The sequence below is a fragment of the Rhagoletis pomonella genome, unplaced genomic scaffold (assembly GCF_013731165.1).
Source record: "Rhagoletis pomonella isolate Grant_MI unplaced genomic scaffold, Rhpom_1.0 Rhpom_scaffold_00010, whole genome shotgun sequence".
Lineage (NCBI taxonomy): Eukaryota > Metazoa > Arthropoda > Insecta > Diptera > Tephritidae > Rhagoletis > Rhagoletis pomonella.
The window spans coordinates 33,508,482-33,526,445 of NW_023458564.1; the positions used below are offsets into that span (position 1 = coordinate 33,508,482).

The 17,964-nt window shown below is 34.5% G+C and overlaps 1 protein-coding gene across 1 annotated transcript in view; it reads right to left on the bottom strand.

The window, feature by feature from the left end:
* Nucleotides 1-2,718: 2,718 nt before the first annotated feature.
* LOC118746259 overlaps nt 2,719-17,964 on the bottom strand; it is a 29,742-nt gene continuing 14,496 nt past the window's right edge. Inside the window, exon 3 of the mRNA XM_036480094.1 lies at nt 2,719-7,393. Coding sequence (XP_036335987.1) covers nt 5,811-7,393 — 1,583 coding nt within the window. The 3' untranslated portion in view covers nt 2,719-5,810. The remainder of the gene's footprint in view (nt 7,394-17,964) is intronic.

Genomic DNA, 17,964 nt, shown 5'->3' on the forward strand with positions numbered 1-17,964 from the left:
ATACATAAAAAAAAAAAAAAAAAAAGATTCCGACGAACTGATAACCTCCTCCTTTTTTGGAAGTCGGTTAAAAAATAAGACCTAAACACCGTAACCATCTGGCCGGTCAGCATATAAAAGAATTGCTTCTAATAAAACGGAGCCCAGGTATTATACAAATGAGTTTTCCTAATTTAAGTTTTTTTAAATTATACAAGTACTAAATTTTTCTTATGCAAAAGGTTGTATAAACTAATAGTATTAGTTACTAAAAAATTCCAAGGTTCATTATTACACTATAGGTATAAGCAAAATAGGCCAAAATACCCATGCACGAAAAATACCACTTTTAGTACATTTATAAAAAATGCGGCAACCATAACTGAGCGCGACGCACTAATACCATGACAAAATGAGACTGTGTTGGTGTGCCCAGCTATGTTCTAGAGCAAGGCATATTTTTTCAATGTAATACTGAGCGATCAAAACTGTACACATTTAACCAAAATTTACAATCAAGGTGATAGCGAATGTTTATGTTACATTCACATTTTGTTTGTAATTTTTCCGTTACGGTCTCTGTCAGAAATTTCCTGAGATTTTAGTTCCCAAATGGTTATTCGAGAGAAAGTTTCTTACACTTTTGTTCCCATTTTGTTCTCTTAGAAATGCCTCCAAAAGTATTGCTCGCATATTGTTCTCTTTGGGAACGTTGCACAAGGTTTTGTTCTTATATGGCTCACGTTGATAACGTTCTCGACAGTTTTGTTTTCACTTTCGTTCTTTTTAAAAACTTTCCCAAAGTATTTGTTCTCATTTCGGTTTAGGTTTCAAAGCATTTTTGGCAACAAAACTACGAGAACGACATTTAGTTTCGATTATACCTTTTGTTCTCGGTCCCTGGTATTTTCCATTATTCTATATAAAAGGTTGTGTTCAATGTTGGAATACCATTTTGTCCCTATCAAATACATAAATATAAATATGTACATATGTAGATGAGGCTCTGGCCCTCTCAGCACTATGGTTTAGTCCTGAATAAAATCTCATCCAAACTACCTACAAATTTTAAATTAATTACCTCTTTGTAGGGAAGACATATCATACATATGCAGATCTTGGAAACTGTAGGAGGCTATGAATGTAAATGTCTGTGAACTTAGAAACAAATCTTTTGCTTAAATAGTTAAGCGATCGTTAAGTTACATATGTATTTATGCTCGTGTATGTGAATATACGTATACATATATACTCATGTACGCATAGTACTTTGATTAAAATTTTATGCTCTAAAATATATGTGTCTAATTTTAATATCTAATAAGCTATATAGCTTCTATTCATAAATTATATTTTGCATTAATTTTTCATATACAATTTGGGTTACTCAATTTCAAAAAGTCGTTGTTCAATTTAGGCTCTTAATGTTCCTCGTCTTCATTGAGACTTTTATATATAATTTTACAAACATACATACACATAGGTATGTAGTATGTATACTATGTATGTTGGAATATCATTCTAGTTTTGACTTATAAATATTTGCTTTATGAAAAGATTTCTTGTCGTCCATTTAAAAATTATATTTCGTGGCAAGCAAATCATCATTTGTGAACGCGATGAAATATGATTTCTCTCATTCAACGTTAACCGTTTCTTTACGATCTGTCAAAATCTACTAGACTATTTAGCTTTCAATCAAAATCAAATCATTTCATTTAATTAATTGACAATTAATCATTCAAACAGCTAAAATGCGTGCATTTATACATAAATATGTATTTAAGTATTAAGTTTACAGTGATTTCGGCTTCTAAGAATACTTTTATATAAGACTTAAAATTTTAATGACTGTTTACTTGAATGCTTTGCAAATGTCTTTTATTGCTCTAGGTATCAATTCTCGATTCTAAGTATATCTTTCGGCTTAATTTTTTTTTGGGTGTCTGAATTTTGGTTAATGTTTTCCTTTTTTGTTTACTTTTCCACACCATTGAATTTTTCGAATTGCTCACAGTTTCAATTTGTTTATGATTTTGCTTTAAATACAAAATAAATGTATAAGCTTAACTTTGTATATAAGTAAATATGCATGTGTGCATGTACATACATAACATATTTTTGAACCAAGTTCATCCACATGTTGCTAAAAGTACATGTTTATTATATGATTTGAAACTTCATTAAACATAATTTTTATTCTCGTTGATTTTGTGTAATTGAAATGTTTTTTTTTAAATTTATAAATAATAAACTTATTTAGTTTACTTATAAAATAGTTGAAATACGTACATATGTATTTAGTTTTAATTAACATTATATTTATTTTGCTTTTATTATATACTTGATTTATGATTAAGTATTGTCCTTGTGATATGTTTCTAAATGTTTGCTCTCAATTTTATTATTTTCGAGTAATTGAATGTGATTACTTAGGTAAGTACTATGTATGTATGTATGTATGTATGTATGTAGTAGAGTCGAGAATTGGAATTAGCGAAAATTACGTTGGCTTAAATTAATAGATTTGGACTAGAAAGCTAGCGTAAACCAGACAAATTGGTATGAAGATACCTCATATCTTTAATGGCAAAGCTTAGAAAATTCTAATGTTTCAGCAAAAGTACGTACATATATAGTACTGGGTTATAAAAAGTACAGAGAAGAAAATCCCAAAAATAATTACATGTATTCTAAAAAATAATAAAAATCTTGTATGTATGATATAATACTAAATTTGCTTTGTTATTTGAGTTGATATATTTTCATGCGCTTAAGGGTAAATTCTGCGCATTCGTCTTCGTCTTAGCTTTAGTATTCGTCTTCACCTTCGTCTTCGTATTCAAACTTGTCTTCCTATTCATTTTCGTCCTCGTCTTTGTCGTAGTCCTAACCTTAAACAACTGCATAGCATATTCCCGATAGTATACTACCAATATCAATTCAGGTGGAAGTACTCTTTCTATATCATTCACTCTGGAAAAAAAGTAGCCACAACTCTAAAAAAAAAAGCCTAATCGCCACTGTGAAAAACGGTTGGAAAAATCTACACAAATTCAAATCCGCATAAAAAGAGTAATTTCAGACTGAAATGTAATGAAGTCAATTAATCTTTTAATTGAGCTACCGCTTTTTGGTGTTCACACACAGTCAGCTGCTCGACACACAGTCAGTTGCTGCATTGCCAACAGTGATGAAAAGTTGGTACAATCTTCAATCGTACCTTTATTTACTTTGAAAGTACACACTACTTTAGGTACATTTGGAACGTAGTCAAATAGTATTTCGGGAAATCAGTTTAAAAAGTTATTCACATTTCAACGCATTTTCTGGTGTGGGTAACTTGTCGTATAGCCTCCCTCTTTTGTGATGCATACAAATGATACAAAAGGGTGGTCAAAGTAACATAACTGTAGTTAATTTCGCTAGACAGACAGAGAATATTTCTTTTTATTACGTCAGAAGGAACAACTCGGAGAAAAATGATTTACCTTTTCGAAAATATAATTTTGTACCGAAGTTCAAGGATATCCTCTTTTCTTCTTTAATATATGTGTACAAATAAAAATTTTTAGGTGCATTTATCTACACTAAGGTAAAGGTTTTTCGCAAATTAGGTACAATTTAAAAGAGGACCAGAAGCAACCAATCGATCAATTAAGAATTGAAATTTTGTATGGTAAATCAGGCACAATAAGCGCCTTAATCGAGAAAGCTTAGCTAATTGCTCGATTATCGGCCTGTCTGAACATTCTTATAGACTGTGAATAAAGGCATTTTCAAAAGTGCTATTAGAATCCTGATTTATTCCGCATGACTTTAAAAATTTTAATTTTTATTATTTTGGGCTACCTACCGATGATTTTCCTTTTTATTATTTAAGCATTAATAAGAAAATAAAAAAATTCCTTATTTTCAGATTATTTTTGGAATTGCGGATTGGGGAATAGGGGGAATTTCATGTTTACCCATTTTTTTTAAGGTTAAGAAGTGATTGTGGCTCAATGGCAATATTTTTTCTTGAAAGGCAATTACATTAGCTTTCAAAGCCATTTTGTTTCATATCAAAATATTGCTTCTGTCGAAAGCGCTACGATTAATTGGCATGAAGTGTTAAAAATGCACACTGTGATAAACACTATATAATATAATAAAATAAAATGTCTATCACATTTGGGAAAATGACATCGAAGTCGGTATCGACAGTCATAATAGGGTCGATTAATTTAAATTTAGAAATGATTTCTATTTCTTGCTCGAAACAATAAAAGTTAAAATCTAGCTGAAAATGTCTACTTCTGATTTTACAAGAACCAAGGACAGTTATGATAAATATCTTCTTACAAAAAATTATAGTTAAGTTTAAGTCGACATTATTCAATGATACTTTTTAAATTGAACAACAGGAATTGTCTCTGGAAATATCCGAAATTTTTTGCCGTAATTTTCCTTCTTCTGAAATTTAATTAAATGATATTCTTTAAAATCTCTGAAGTCATAGTTAGCTCAGTGCGTCTATAAGCAAATTACTAAAAATCGTAAAAAAGTACTTTGTGGTCTTTGCGAGAGATCCATTATAATCTTAACCAAGCTAACCTCATAACATTCTATCAACCAAGAAAAAAATAAATTAATTTTAAAACGGTTTGCATATGCTAATTTTACAAGATAAACAATAAAAGTAAGTTTAAACGATTTAAAGCTGACTTTGCCTTTGCCTTTGCCTTTAGTTTTACGCTGAGCTTATCCGTTTAAATTGCTTAGGTATTCAAAAATGTTGTTATGCTTTTGCTATATGTATTGCAGTATTTGTAAAATTGCCATTCTAAGTAAATTACTATTATGTTTATGCAATTTATTATTTTAAGAATAGTTTAGTCTAATTTATTTAATATCATTTTGTATCATGCCTTTTTGGTAATATTTTGCTTTACTTTAAAATATATGTATATGAAATACTCTAAAAAAATATCAACTGCTTCTCATGCTTTCTATTACATTATATATTGTATATATATATGTATGTAAATTGTATAATAATGTATTTATGTATGCAAATGTAAGTACCTACGTATACTCACTAACACACATATGTACTATGTATGTGTATATAAAACATGCGTGAATATTGGCTCTGATCTTAGCCGAAGATCACCCAAAACCTCAAATAATTAGCGCCTTGCTATTCGCTCAGCTAATTGAGCCTACATATAAGGGTTTTCGGTTGACTTGTGAATTAACTATATGTATGTATGTATGTATGTATAAGTACTTTTCGCTCTTAGTGTATTGCACTACTCACTGGTTTTCAACTTTAACTTTGTAGTTGTTAAATTTTCACTATGACTACTATATCAAATGTTCGTCTGCCTTAAGTGCCAACAAAACACATTTTACGTTTCAAATCTCTTATCAATAAATCCTAATAATATCTTGTTCATAATAATTTTAATAGTAATAATTTTGTATATATAGAATTTCTACTTATGTTCCATAATATTCGTTGCATGGGATTTTTACTTAAAGTTGGTAGGTTTTGTATTGTTTTCATTGCGTTTTGCAAAATGTACAGCTTTTGCTTTTTTCAGTTTTTGTATGTATTTATGTATGTATGCATGGTATGTATGTTCTTCAACTATCGAACTTTTTGCTATAGAAAAACTATTCTTACGTGTTTTAAGTTTAATTACAATTTCTGTTGTAAAAGTGTGGAATATATTTTCGTTTTAATTGTTAAAATTACTCGTATCTTACTGTGCTCTTCAAAGTCCAACCCTTCCCAATTACAGACTTACATACATACATATGCATGTATTTCGATCTATTCGAGCCTATGCTACGACAATATCTTCGTCGTTGTCATCACTGCTTTGCGCTGTCGTAGATTCGCCTTCACCTTCACCTTCGCCGCCATCGCCATTATCCGCGTACAAGTCTGTCGCGTCCCCGGTGCCCAAAACATCCTTGAGGCATGATGACTCCAGATGCTTGTTTAGGTACGATTTCAGAGCGAATGTTTTGTGGCAACGCTTGCATTCGAAGTTCTTATCGATCGAGTGCGTTTGCATGTGCGCCCGCAAATTGGAGCGATCGGCGAATGCCTTGCCGCAATGTGAGCAAGCGTATGGTTTCTCGCCGGTGTGTGAGCGTAGATGGCCCTGCAACAGCCAGGGTCGTGAGAAGAGTTTGCCGCAAATGTCGCAGCTGTGCGAGAGTTTGTGAGTCAGCAGATGCATGGCGAGAGCCGGCATGGAAACGTAAGCCTTGCCGCAAGTATTGCATTTCTTCGCTGATTGCGAGTCGAGCGAGCGGTGCGTCTGTTTATGACGTGAGAGGTTGCTTGAGGTGGCGTACTGTTTGCCGCATTCGGAGCACTTGTAGCTGCCCCGCTTCTTCTTCACATACGAATCGATGTCCGTGGAGCTGGAGTCGAAACTTCCAGCCGTATGCGTTTCGATTGGTTCCTTGCTGCTGCGGCTAGCCTTGGTGCGGCCATCTAATATATTAAGACCGAGTTTGATGGAATGATTTGCTTTAGCCTCCGTAGAATCTTCAATTGTCATTGAGTTTGTGGATGTACGCCGCACTTTGTACGATGATGGCTCATCGATCCACAACTTGAGCGTTGCTTGATAATTCGAGCTGGAATGCCCCGAATCCGACGAGGAGGACATGTCGATGTCAATGTCAGATGAATGATCCGAATTTGGTGGTGTTAGAGGCGAGCAATTTTCGGAATTGTCCGGTGTGTTCGCGCCTGTATGACTGTCATATGAGTTGCTGCTGCCGCTGCACATATAACGTATTTTTGGCGGTCCCTGATCGAGGGCCGCTCGCGTGTGGTGCGGCGTCGAGACATCTTGCACGGTGAATATGGTAAAATTATCCGCGGCAATGGTTGCAGCACAGAGTGGTGGTGGTACGGCTCTCTGCTGTTTGGAAGCACTGGATATCTCATGCATGATGGGTGTTTGTTGTGTTTGGTGTTGGTGCTGGTTTTGATGGTGCGCTGTGCTATTGAGATTGCTGTTTGTTGACGACTCCGGATGCAGGATGGTGACGACACAAGGCGGTGTTAGTGGCGGTAGACTTTGCGATAGTGAGAGTAAATCGTGGGCGGCTTCGGTCTCCTCGATGCTGCGTTCGCGGTAAAATGACGGCAACACGGGCTCCTGTTTGATCATGAACGCTGGCGTATGGCTGGAAGGTTGACTGGCATTGAAGCCACCAGCAGGTGGCGCATAGAATATAACTTTACCATCTTCAGCGGGCGAGCGACCGGCAGTCGTTGATGGAGCAGTTACGCATTTGTTAGATGTGCTGCCATTATTGCCGCTGGCGAAGGAGTTGTCGCGGTTGTTATTTCGAGTGTTCCACTTGACCACGTTACGACGTGGCTCAATTCTTGCACCATCTGCAAGCGAAAACAAATAATTTTTAAGCAAAAAACAAAACCGAATTTAATTCTCACATAAAAATTTAAGATTATCGTTAATCGGATTTAAACCAAATTAGAATGGGACCACCTCTGCGGTAACACCTTACCTTAAAAAAAAAAAATTAGAAATCGGCTAACGTGGTCCAAAGTTTTGCGGCAACATTCATACAAAAAAAAATATTCGGACGAACTGATAACCTTCCTCCTTTTTGTGAAGTCGGTTGATAAAAATTAACAACAATAAAGAATCTTAAGAGATGTCAGAAGTATATCAGAATAATTTATTTGGGTTTGAGTTACCGTAGAATCCCAACGAAAGCGGGGACCTAATGTTTTGTAACCCCTCAAAGCTACTCTTAGACAATTTTTTTATAAACAATGTGCCAGTATACATTGTCAATATTAGTAATATTATATCTCAAATTGTTGGTTAGTTAAACGAAGGGAGTCCCTAACACAGTGTGGCCAAGATATCTTCGGCTTCCCTAATGAATCCCATCTGCAGGGCATTTGGTAGGCGAACTCTTTATAACAAAGGGTTTGACCATTGAAGCTGTAAAATGGATCAATATTTGTCTGACCAAAGCCGGGAAGAGACAGACAATGTGCTCTGCAGTTTCATCATCTTCACATATTCGTTGTAAGTGGGTTCGCAATTGGTTGTGATCAGTCAGGTAATGAGAAAGTAGCCTGTTGTGATTTCTATTTCCTAAAATAATATCATTTCTATTGAAAGAGTAGCCGGGGAGTCTGGCCTGTCTAAGACCCATTTCATAATCCTGTTTGAAAGGGCCCGGATGGCTACTTGTCTATCTGAAAAGATATTTGACCTCATCGGAATATTCAAGCACTGTGCCTCCAAGGGTGAACGAACCAAGCATTGGTTTATGCTTTGTTGTAAACTGTACAAGAAAAGCCTTTCGAGGATTTATACTGAGGCCCTTACTGGCACCTGCAACTTTTGAGATAGTACTGCCGAAGTTTTCCGAACCTGTAATTGCCAGGTCATCTGCGTACCCCACAACATCGTAACCACACTCATGTAGTCTGATTAAGAGGTCGTCCACAAAAATTGACCAAAGCAAGGGTGAACGGACACTTCCCTGCGGCCAGTCTTTCACGGCTCTGGTCTTACTTGAGTATTGCCCAAGGACGATGTAATTTCACGCGAATCCGTTGATTCCTTTTGACTTAAGCAAATTATGTGTGATGCAAAGAAGTGGAAGTGTTCAGTTTCTCCCTAATAGAGAGGTCTAACAGTCTCTCTAAAGTTTTATGAAGTTTTGAGTGAAGGAAGATAGGCCAAGAGATTTGTATGATTTAGCTAAATAAGTCATGGATCCTGTTGCTCGATTTAAGAATAAATAACACGGACATCACGAACCGATGTGAAGGGTTGGAAAGACTCTATCACCCACCGTACTTTGTCCCTGTCAAAGATCGAACCAGACCTGCTATAATTCTCATTCTGTGTTCCGAGCAGACAGAGGCCATCAGATCACCGCAAAGCCTGGGAAATGCACTTGAAGCAGGTGATTTAGGTCTCCCGGTTATCGTTCGTAAAGATCCTTTTGGCCTTTTGAAAAGCCGCCTAGCAGTTTTGTGCTTTGCATCCAGTTCCCCGATCCACCGGGGAACCTTACGTTTTATCGAGATGGAACCAGTAACTCTGCTTCAATTGTGAAGCACCAATAATAACGACAGTAGTGCCAACAAATATGGTGCATTGGTTTTATTCGGTGTATCGAATAGCAAACATCTACATATACTTCCGAGTACCCATATTTGTTATCTGTGATATCTGGTTAAAATAAGACGCCTATCAAAGGATTGTTTAAATAAAAAAAAACATTGTTTATCAATTTAAGAACAGTTTGAGAAATATTTGAGAAAAATTTTTTTAGCACTCCGTTCCGTTCCATCTGTGTCAACATGGCACAGATATCGAAGTCCATCAGTAGTCTGCTACATCAGTCGCAAAATGGCTCTTCGACCACGCGGTCGCTGTTATTAGCAATTTGTTTAATTTTGAAATAAACCATGCAACTAATTTTTTATATTAACCGTATTTTTATTTGTTAAACTAACTGAATAATAAAGCTATTGAATAAACTGTTAAACTGCATAAATAAAAATTCCTTTCCTATAAAAACTGTGTTTCTCTTACATGTGTCAATGACAATACTATACAAATAATTCAATAAGTGTAACTGGGTTTCATTTCGTTCCGTTACAGTCACATTTCAGAAAAAGTTGAGAACTTAACATTTCTCAATTTGAAAATAAAGGAAAATTTCGTATTAAATATGTGCCTTTTAGTTTGAGAACGTTATCAATGGTTATTTGAGATGCATTTGAGAATTAACGATTTGAGAAAAGGACTGATTCTCAAGTGCATCTCAAATTGAGATTTAACAAAAATGTTTTTTGGGAATCCTTCCACCTTCTTACAAGCTCTGCCGTGTATCCCTTGGATGGTTCACAAAAACGCTGAGGCGAGATTATCAGCCGTTTCATTGCCATCAAAGCCCTCATAACCTGGTGTCCATCACAAAGTGAATGTTTTAAAGATTTATAATTTGTCCATTCTACTTTTTCTGCTGTCTACCACCCTTGTCACTGTTTCACATGATTCCAAAATGGTGTACGACGACCAGAGTTAATTTGAATGTAGTAGAACAAATGCAAATTAAAATTGCATCATTAAAGGCCGGTTGTTCAATGTCTGGTTATCACTACTTCCCGGTTAAACACCATTATCGACGTTACTGACATCATGCATATAACATGTGATCGATTTGTACTCATCAGACATTGAACAATCGGCCCTGAGGATGGCAAAATTGTGCATTTAGACAGCTGGAGTAATTTTTTGCTTTGTTCAAGGCACATTGAACAGGTAGTATCAGTAGAGCAGCTGATTTGATTTTTTTAAATTATTTGGTCTGGAAAATATCAGATATTTCAAATTTCTACTCATGCATTCTTGCATGTGAAACCGTTCTCCATACAAAATAAGGGATTGAGTAGCACCTTTTGGAACATTCGCCCAACTCAGCAGCACAACCGCTGATTACTGGGCCTTGCAAAGGATGGATCAATTCTTCGAGAACTAAACAAATTTACTAAGAAAGAAAGTTGCAATCATTTTAATTTTTCTTAAATAAAATTTTTTATTTTTTATTTTTTGTTGTATTTCAAATGGCACGCTTTGATTTAAAAGAAAAAAATTAGTGTTGACACTTTCGATACCAGAAGCAACAACAAAATACGCGCAAATTTTGTTTGTTTCTAATACGGTTGACAAACGGGCTCGATTATTTGCATAAACAGCCTTTATTTGCTTTTACTAATGCACAATCGATGAGACAAAATCGATGGATAAATAAGAAATAATGAGTGGTTAAATGAAAATAGGCAAACATTTTTTTATGACAAATGAGCAGGAAAGAAAGTTACTCATACGCCACGTATACCTGAGTAACACGCTTTTCTGCCCATATATCATACAAAAAATCTTTGCGCAGTTTCATTTCACTACACATTATTTCTTATTTATCCATCGATTTTCTTCATCAGTAACATGCGTTTTTTTTTTAGAAGAACAGGCTTTAGCACAAATGCAAAAATTTAGTACAGAACCTGTTATTTCTTAAATTTGTGTTCCGTTAAAGTTTTACTTTTTTCATTTTTTCATTGAAAAATACAAAAAAAAAACGGGAATGATTAATTAATATGTCCGAAACTATCAGTTCTATGGATAAGTGATGTATATATGGTTTATGGAGAATTTCATTGGCTTTCATCTTCCGTATTTTATATTAAGATTTTTAAATTGGTTCGTAAGATATACATACGTGATTAAAAGGAACCAGTTTTTGCTTTAAGCTGAATAACGGTAAATTGTAAATATGAGATTTAGCGCAAACTTGAATTCACTTTCCCTCGGCCTGGGCGATTTGAGATGGAATGACCCTTACAAGAAAAATAGCAGAGCCACCTGTCTACCATTTAAGGCTCTCTATGTTGCCTAGCCGTCTGAAAAGATGTTAATAATGGCTCCATTAGTCCTTCTAGCAAGACATTCGCCGGTACAGATTTTCCCTGCCATTACGCTTAATTCAAAAAATGTGTGCTTGTGGTTGTGGTTATTTTTTATCATGCCATTTGTGGGCCTTATAACCATTTTAGGCAACTTTTTCGATTTGTTCTTCGCTGAGCATTCGCCTTTCTTCTTGATTTTATTCACTTTAAATTATTTAATTGAAATTGGTAAACAAATTTATGAAAGGAAAATTCAGTGATTACATATCGACGTTTCTATATAATAACGACACAACTCAAAATTCAAAAAATAAAATCTCTTACTACGGTTAGTGGTTCATGTCTCTAATCCTAACTGAAATAAGAAGAAAGAATTACTACAGTAAGTAGCAAGAATTAGACAAAGATGCGTGACATCAGCTACTTACAGTGGTAAGAGCTTTTATTTTCTAATTTTGTTGTTGTTGCAGAGGACTAGAAACAAAATTTTATTTTCTATGTGTAGTTTTCTAGAATTTATAGAACCTAAAATTCTCTGACAATTTGTCAAGATGACTGTTTAGGTAGTCCACTCTGCTGCACACATTACATACTTAGGTTTTTAATTATCGTTTCCCGGAACATTTTTACTATATTTAAGGAATGAAGTCCACGCAGTACACTCCAACGTAAGATATTAGAATCCTGTATTAATGTCTTAGAAAATCCTCGCTTTTATCTTGTCTGTGCTTAGACTAGGAAATTTTCGCATTATATAAGAAAAGCATTGCCTATTTATTTTCTATCTTAACAAATTTTTTCATAAGCCCCAGTATTTGTGCAAGGAGGGCGACATAATTTTATCTCTTGAAACTAGAAGTGGATTTACAGCATTCTGCCAGGCCCATCTCCAGAATAAGGTAATGCACATTCGACAAAAAAAAAAAAGTATATAATTTTCTGAATAAAAAAAGTACCAAGCGAAGAAGTGATTTCTCTTAACCTAAAAGCCAATACTTCTGCAGATTCTTTAGATAGTTCTAGATCCATTCTCAAATCATTTAATTCTTCTTGGCTTAAAGTTTTGGCTCTGTAGACGTATTTATTCGAAATCACTGTCGCTGCTCAATTTATTGAAGATTTCATCGAACAATGGGTCACGGATGGAAAATATGTTGGAATACTTACTTCCTCTGAATGCGTTAGTCGTGCTTTAGCCGATTCTATGTCGGAGAAATCATTTTTTTAGGTAACAGCACGAAAACTAACACCACTCCGAAACTCATGCGGCATCTCCGATCACTGACCCACTGTCTCAAGTGTCCACAGCACAGCTTACAAACGGTTTGGGGTATGCCCGGTTTGTATTCATCCAAAAATTTGGATTTGCAGAAGGAAATCTATTTTTGTTACAAAATCACTTAGAGATTTTCGGAACCATTTGATTGTGTATTCACCACAAATATAACAAAATACATTTGAGATAACTTCTATTAAAATCAATTTATATATAGAAAGATAAGACGTCAAATGCGCCGAGAAAAGTATTGATTATAGCTAATATACAAAACTGACGTTCAATTTAAAACTATACGTAAGAAAAGAAAAAAACAAAATAAAATTAATATTGACAATAACACCTTATAAATAACGAACCACTAAAGATATATCGGCCCCAAAATATATTTTTCTAATTGTTGGCCTGTGTTATTTAATATCAATAAAAATATTAAATATCGAGGGCATTCGGTTGAAACACTGCATGATGAGCTTATGAAATAGCAATTTATAAAAGTTAAATACCGTTGAAAATCATTTTTGAAATTCTCAATTAAATGTAGGCGAGCCCAATAGTGTTTGGGTAATTAATTTTCCATTTAAATCCAGTTAAATGTCTGCGAAATAACAACAAATGTTTAACAGTACTCTGGCCATATACACAATGTATACATACATATGTATGTATGTGTGTACATAAATAACCGTTAGGGTGGTTATTAAAAATACTAAAAATTTGTATGGGTTGCTCCTTTATTTTGTTCAACGTATAAAATAAAGTCGTACATATAAATTTTTGACCATTTTTAACAAAACTTTTATAAAAATAATCGCAGAAATTCGGCAAAGTTTTGACTTAAAGTGTGATAATTTTGACATATTTTTAATACTTATTCATATAAAATAATAAACACCATGATTCTGACATTTTTAAGCACCACCCTAATATGCAAAGTGTATGTATGATTAGGTATGCATGTACATATTTAGCATTCAATATAGTTATGTAAGTAGGTTGCGTATACGCTATGGCATGTCATAATTCATGCACATATGGCGGGACAACAAAATTTGCTACACACATACCTACATACATTCATATGGGTTGCAGCAATTAGTGGTGTTAGCAAAGGTTAACTGAAATTTAATTAGGAGGAAAAGATATGAAAAGATAATGTAAGCAAATTCAGTGTAAAGCCCAAAGAGTTTTTGTAGAATATAGTGGAATTAGTGGAATGCTTCAGTAAGCGGAGTGGAGCCTAAATCTTACACTATATAAAAGTTGCTTCTTCGATGGTAGGGAAGCTTTTTGAATTACAGTATTGCCAATGAAACAAATTTGAATTAAATCACCCGATACACAGGTATGTAAACACATACTTAATTATTTACGTATTAGTGCTTATGTATAACTAAACATTAATATGGAATTAGGAGGCGCGATAGAATCGATAACAGCTACAAGAGAATGCCATCAAGGGGGTGTACTCTGTCCCCTCTTGTGGACTATGATGTAGATGAACTAGTTTTCACACTGAACGGCCAAGGCTTTGAAACGCAGGGCTAAGCAGATAATCTCGTAGTCTGCATAACAGGGCTACATGACGAAACTGCTGCAATCAGCAAGGCATTGAAGGCGTTATCTGCTTGTTCGTGACTCTTTGGTAAAACATGGCGCCTTACGCCCAAAATTACCTATTGGTCATTCAACACTGTCGCAAAGTCAATAGTCCCCTATGCTTTCTCCAAAAAGAACCGCAGGCAGTAAACTAAGCACCTAAATTGCAAAGAATAATCGACAGCGGCATAACAGGAGCTATGAAGACCTTACCAGCTGATGCACGCAGCGCTTTGGTTGGAATACCTTCCTTTTCTATTTTAATAAAAAAGGAGGTGACCAATGCGGAACTGAGAATTCAAAACACTTCCGACTTTAAAATCGGAAATATTTATAATGGGTTACATGAATTTCCTGATGAAATTCGTCAATGACCCCATTGCACATGAACCTAATGGATTGGTTTGGTACACAAATGAATCTACTAAGGAAAATGGGAAAACTGAGGCGGGCATATTAATGATTCCAGTATCTTCATTTATGTATATTGTAACTCTGAATGTCTTACAAAGAGAAGTGAAAATTTTTTTATTTAAAACTAATCAAGTTAGAAGGACGCAATTCGAGGATGTGATGGTTAAGATATTAGTCCTTGAGATATATGTTTTTCAAAAAAAAAAACATTGAAAATTTCCAAGGATATCAAGGATAAAGTTTTAAAAAGACATTGTCAACAATTTTTCGTCCTGGTGCACCAACAAATTATTTATTTTTTCAATTCTAAAAAATTGTTCCTTTTAATTGATACCCATGTTGTTACTCTACAATTCACCAAATCTTTTAAAAAATTTTTTAATTCAATCATAGCCTAGAAATTTCAAAGGCCTTTAAAAAACCTGACGTCAGAAAGTGAAATTAAAAACGCAGTTTTACTATCTACTTATATTTGGCCCCTAGTTTTGTGAATATATTTACTTTTTCGTGTGGTTGAAAAATTTTTGGTTTTTGTCGAACGGTGTTATTCGTGTAAATGCTGATTCCTAAGTGAACAAAGTCTTGAATAAAGCATATATTAGAGACAAGTGTTGGATTATGAACGACTTACCACCATAGTCATGATTTGAAAAGTTTTTAAAAATACCTTTTTTATTAACGGTTAACTATGGAAATTCTGTCATTACTTTTCATCAATCGTGTGTGTAGATATGTTTTGATTGGATAAATCACCGAAGGCAAATTACGCAAATAGCTGACGTCCATTCTAACTAAGAGTAAACCGAAAAAAATTGCACTCGCGCACATGACGAATGGCCTCATTATCTGACGCGATGGCGGCTGTCAAAAACTGATTTAAATTTACAATTGGTCGTTTTGCAGGAACGTACAACACATCCATACATACATATGTATGTATGAGATGCGCACGTGACCGCAATAATGCATCAACTAGACACATACAAACCAGACGGTAAATGTCAGTTAGCACATTCAAACCAAATTGAGTGACTGTCTGACATTCCAGTTATTTCTCCATGGAATCGTCACCCTGCAGCGAATCAAACTGGCGCAGAACTCGCGCCGAGCTGGCTAGAAAATGGACGACACTGGTTTTTCATACGTACATTAAAATCAATACTAAAATCAACTGTCTTTTTGAAAACGGCGATGTCCTACGAAGTTACAACTGGGCCGCTCTACTTTTGCTTAAAAACGTCCAAAAATTAAACATAACAACTTTTATTGAAAGTGAGATCAGAAATGCAGAATTGAACAAAAGTTGATCAACGATTTTTGGCTTCAAGCAGCATCTCTATATATGTATGCACGAGTGAAAACTATCGAGAGTGCTTACAAAACCATCGATACTATCGATAGTGCCATCGATAGTTTTCCACCTCTACTCCACTGCGATTTGAAATCACGACAAACGATGTTTGAGGCAGAGGTCTTCTCGCGAAGCTACTTCGCGTTGTACGAGAAGTGAGAGTTTGCCCATTTAGCACTTCTCAGCTTTTCAACTTTGACGACAGCGCCACTCATCACAACGCAAGTTTCAACTGCCCGGTTCTGTACCAGTTTGGCAATAGTTCAGAAGCAGTTCTGAAATTTGTAGGGTGGATTGCAAATTTTCATTGTTAGAATGAGCAACAAATGTCCTATATATGTACATATATAGATATATATATATATATATATTTATGTTGATACTTATGTATATGTATATAAAATAATTCCGATACGCCAATTGTATTTTACATACAAACATATGAATGTGTACATGTGTATATACATACATACCTAAATTGCTAGCCGTGGTGAAGTTTGGCGAAATTTGATGGATGTTAAGCTTAAAACAACATTCAGGGCCGAATTCACAGTGCACAGTTAACCGCTGGCAAGGATTTGCGTATCGCTTTTCATATTCTCAGTGCTCAGTTAACAAGAGTTTATATTGAAAAATAGTAGCAAGACCGACATTTAATTAAATTGTTGTTTACGTGATTTTATGAATACTGCCTTTTAGAAAAGGTATAAATAAACTTAAAGAAGTGTTTTTATAAATAACATTTTAAACCTATTTTAAGGTTTTATTGTGAAAAAGGCGGTATGTATTTATTAAAAAAAGAACGGTTGCTTAGGAGTGTTTAAAAAAAAATTCGTCACGAATGTTGCCGTTTTCTCGACACTGCTTTAGAGTAATACAAGTTTTTAACCTTTGCACATTTTCAATACATTTTAATTTGAGATAGGGCATTCTTCAACAAAATTCTGAGATAGGATATTTTCAATAAAATTCTGAAATAGGGCATTCTTCAATCAAATCCTAAAGTAGAGCGTTCTTGAAAAGTTTTCTGAGATAGGGCGTTTGTCGAGCGTTGCCGACATAGGTCGATCTTCCACTCAGGTTCCGATATGTACATATGTACATACATATGTCTATGAATTTGTATGTAAATCGTGCGGGCTTCTTCTTTATTTAGAGTACAGCCGTTTATATACACTCTGTCCAAAAATGCGTGTTAAAAAGTAAATTTGGAATTTTAATTCCAGGATTCTTCTATACCGAAAAAGTATACCCATATTATTATTATTTTTTTGAAATCAAAAAATATTTAGAGGTCGCTCAAAGCACTCAAAGTTTCCCATGTATTTTATATTGTTGTACAAAGGACCAAGTAAAATCACACCGTATAAACATTAGCGCTCACATACTAGCATACATATATACTCCTATAGTTTTAGTTTGAAATCAAAAAAAAATTTAGAGGTCGTTCAAACCACGCAAAGTTTTTCATGTATTTTATATGCAAAAAACAACTTTTCGTAGAAATGGTATAGAGTTCTTAAAAATCAATATTTTTCGATCGGACTCCGTTTCTTTCAGAAGACCCAATTCTTCTTTTAAAATTAAATTAAAAAATGGTTAAATAAACAATTGGGTATTATTATTGGAAGTCTCCTAAAGGTAACCAGAGTTTTCTGATAGAAAATTTTGATTTTCAAGGATTGTATACCATTTCTACGAAAAGTTGTTTTTTGCATATAAAATACATGAAAAACTTTGCGTGGTTTGAACGACCTCTAAATTTTTTTTTGATTTCAAACTAAAACTATAGGAGTATATATGTATGATAGTATGTGAGCGCTAATGTTTATACGGTGTGATTTTACTTGGTCCTTTGTACAA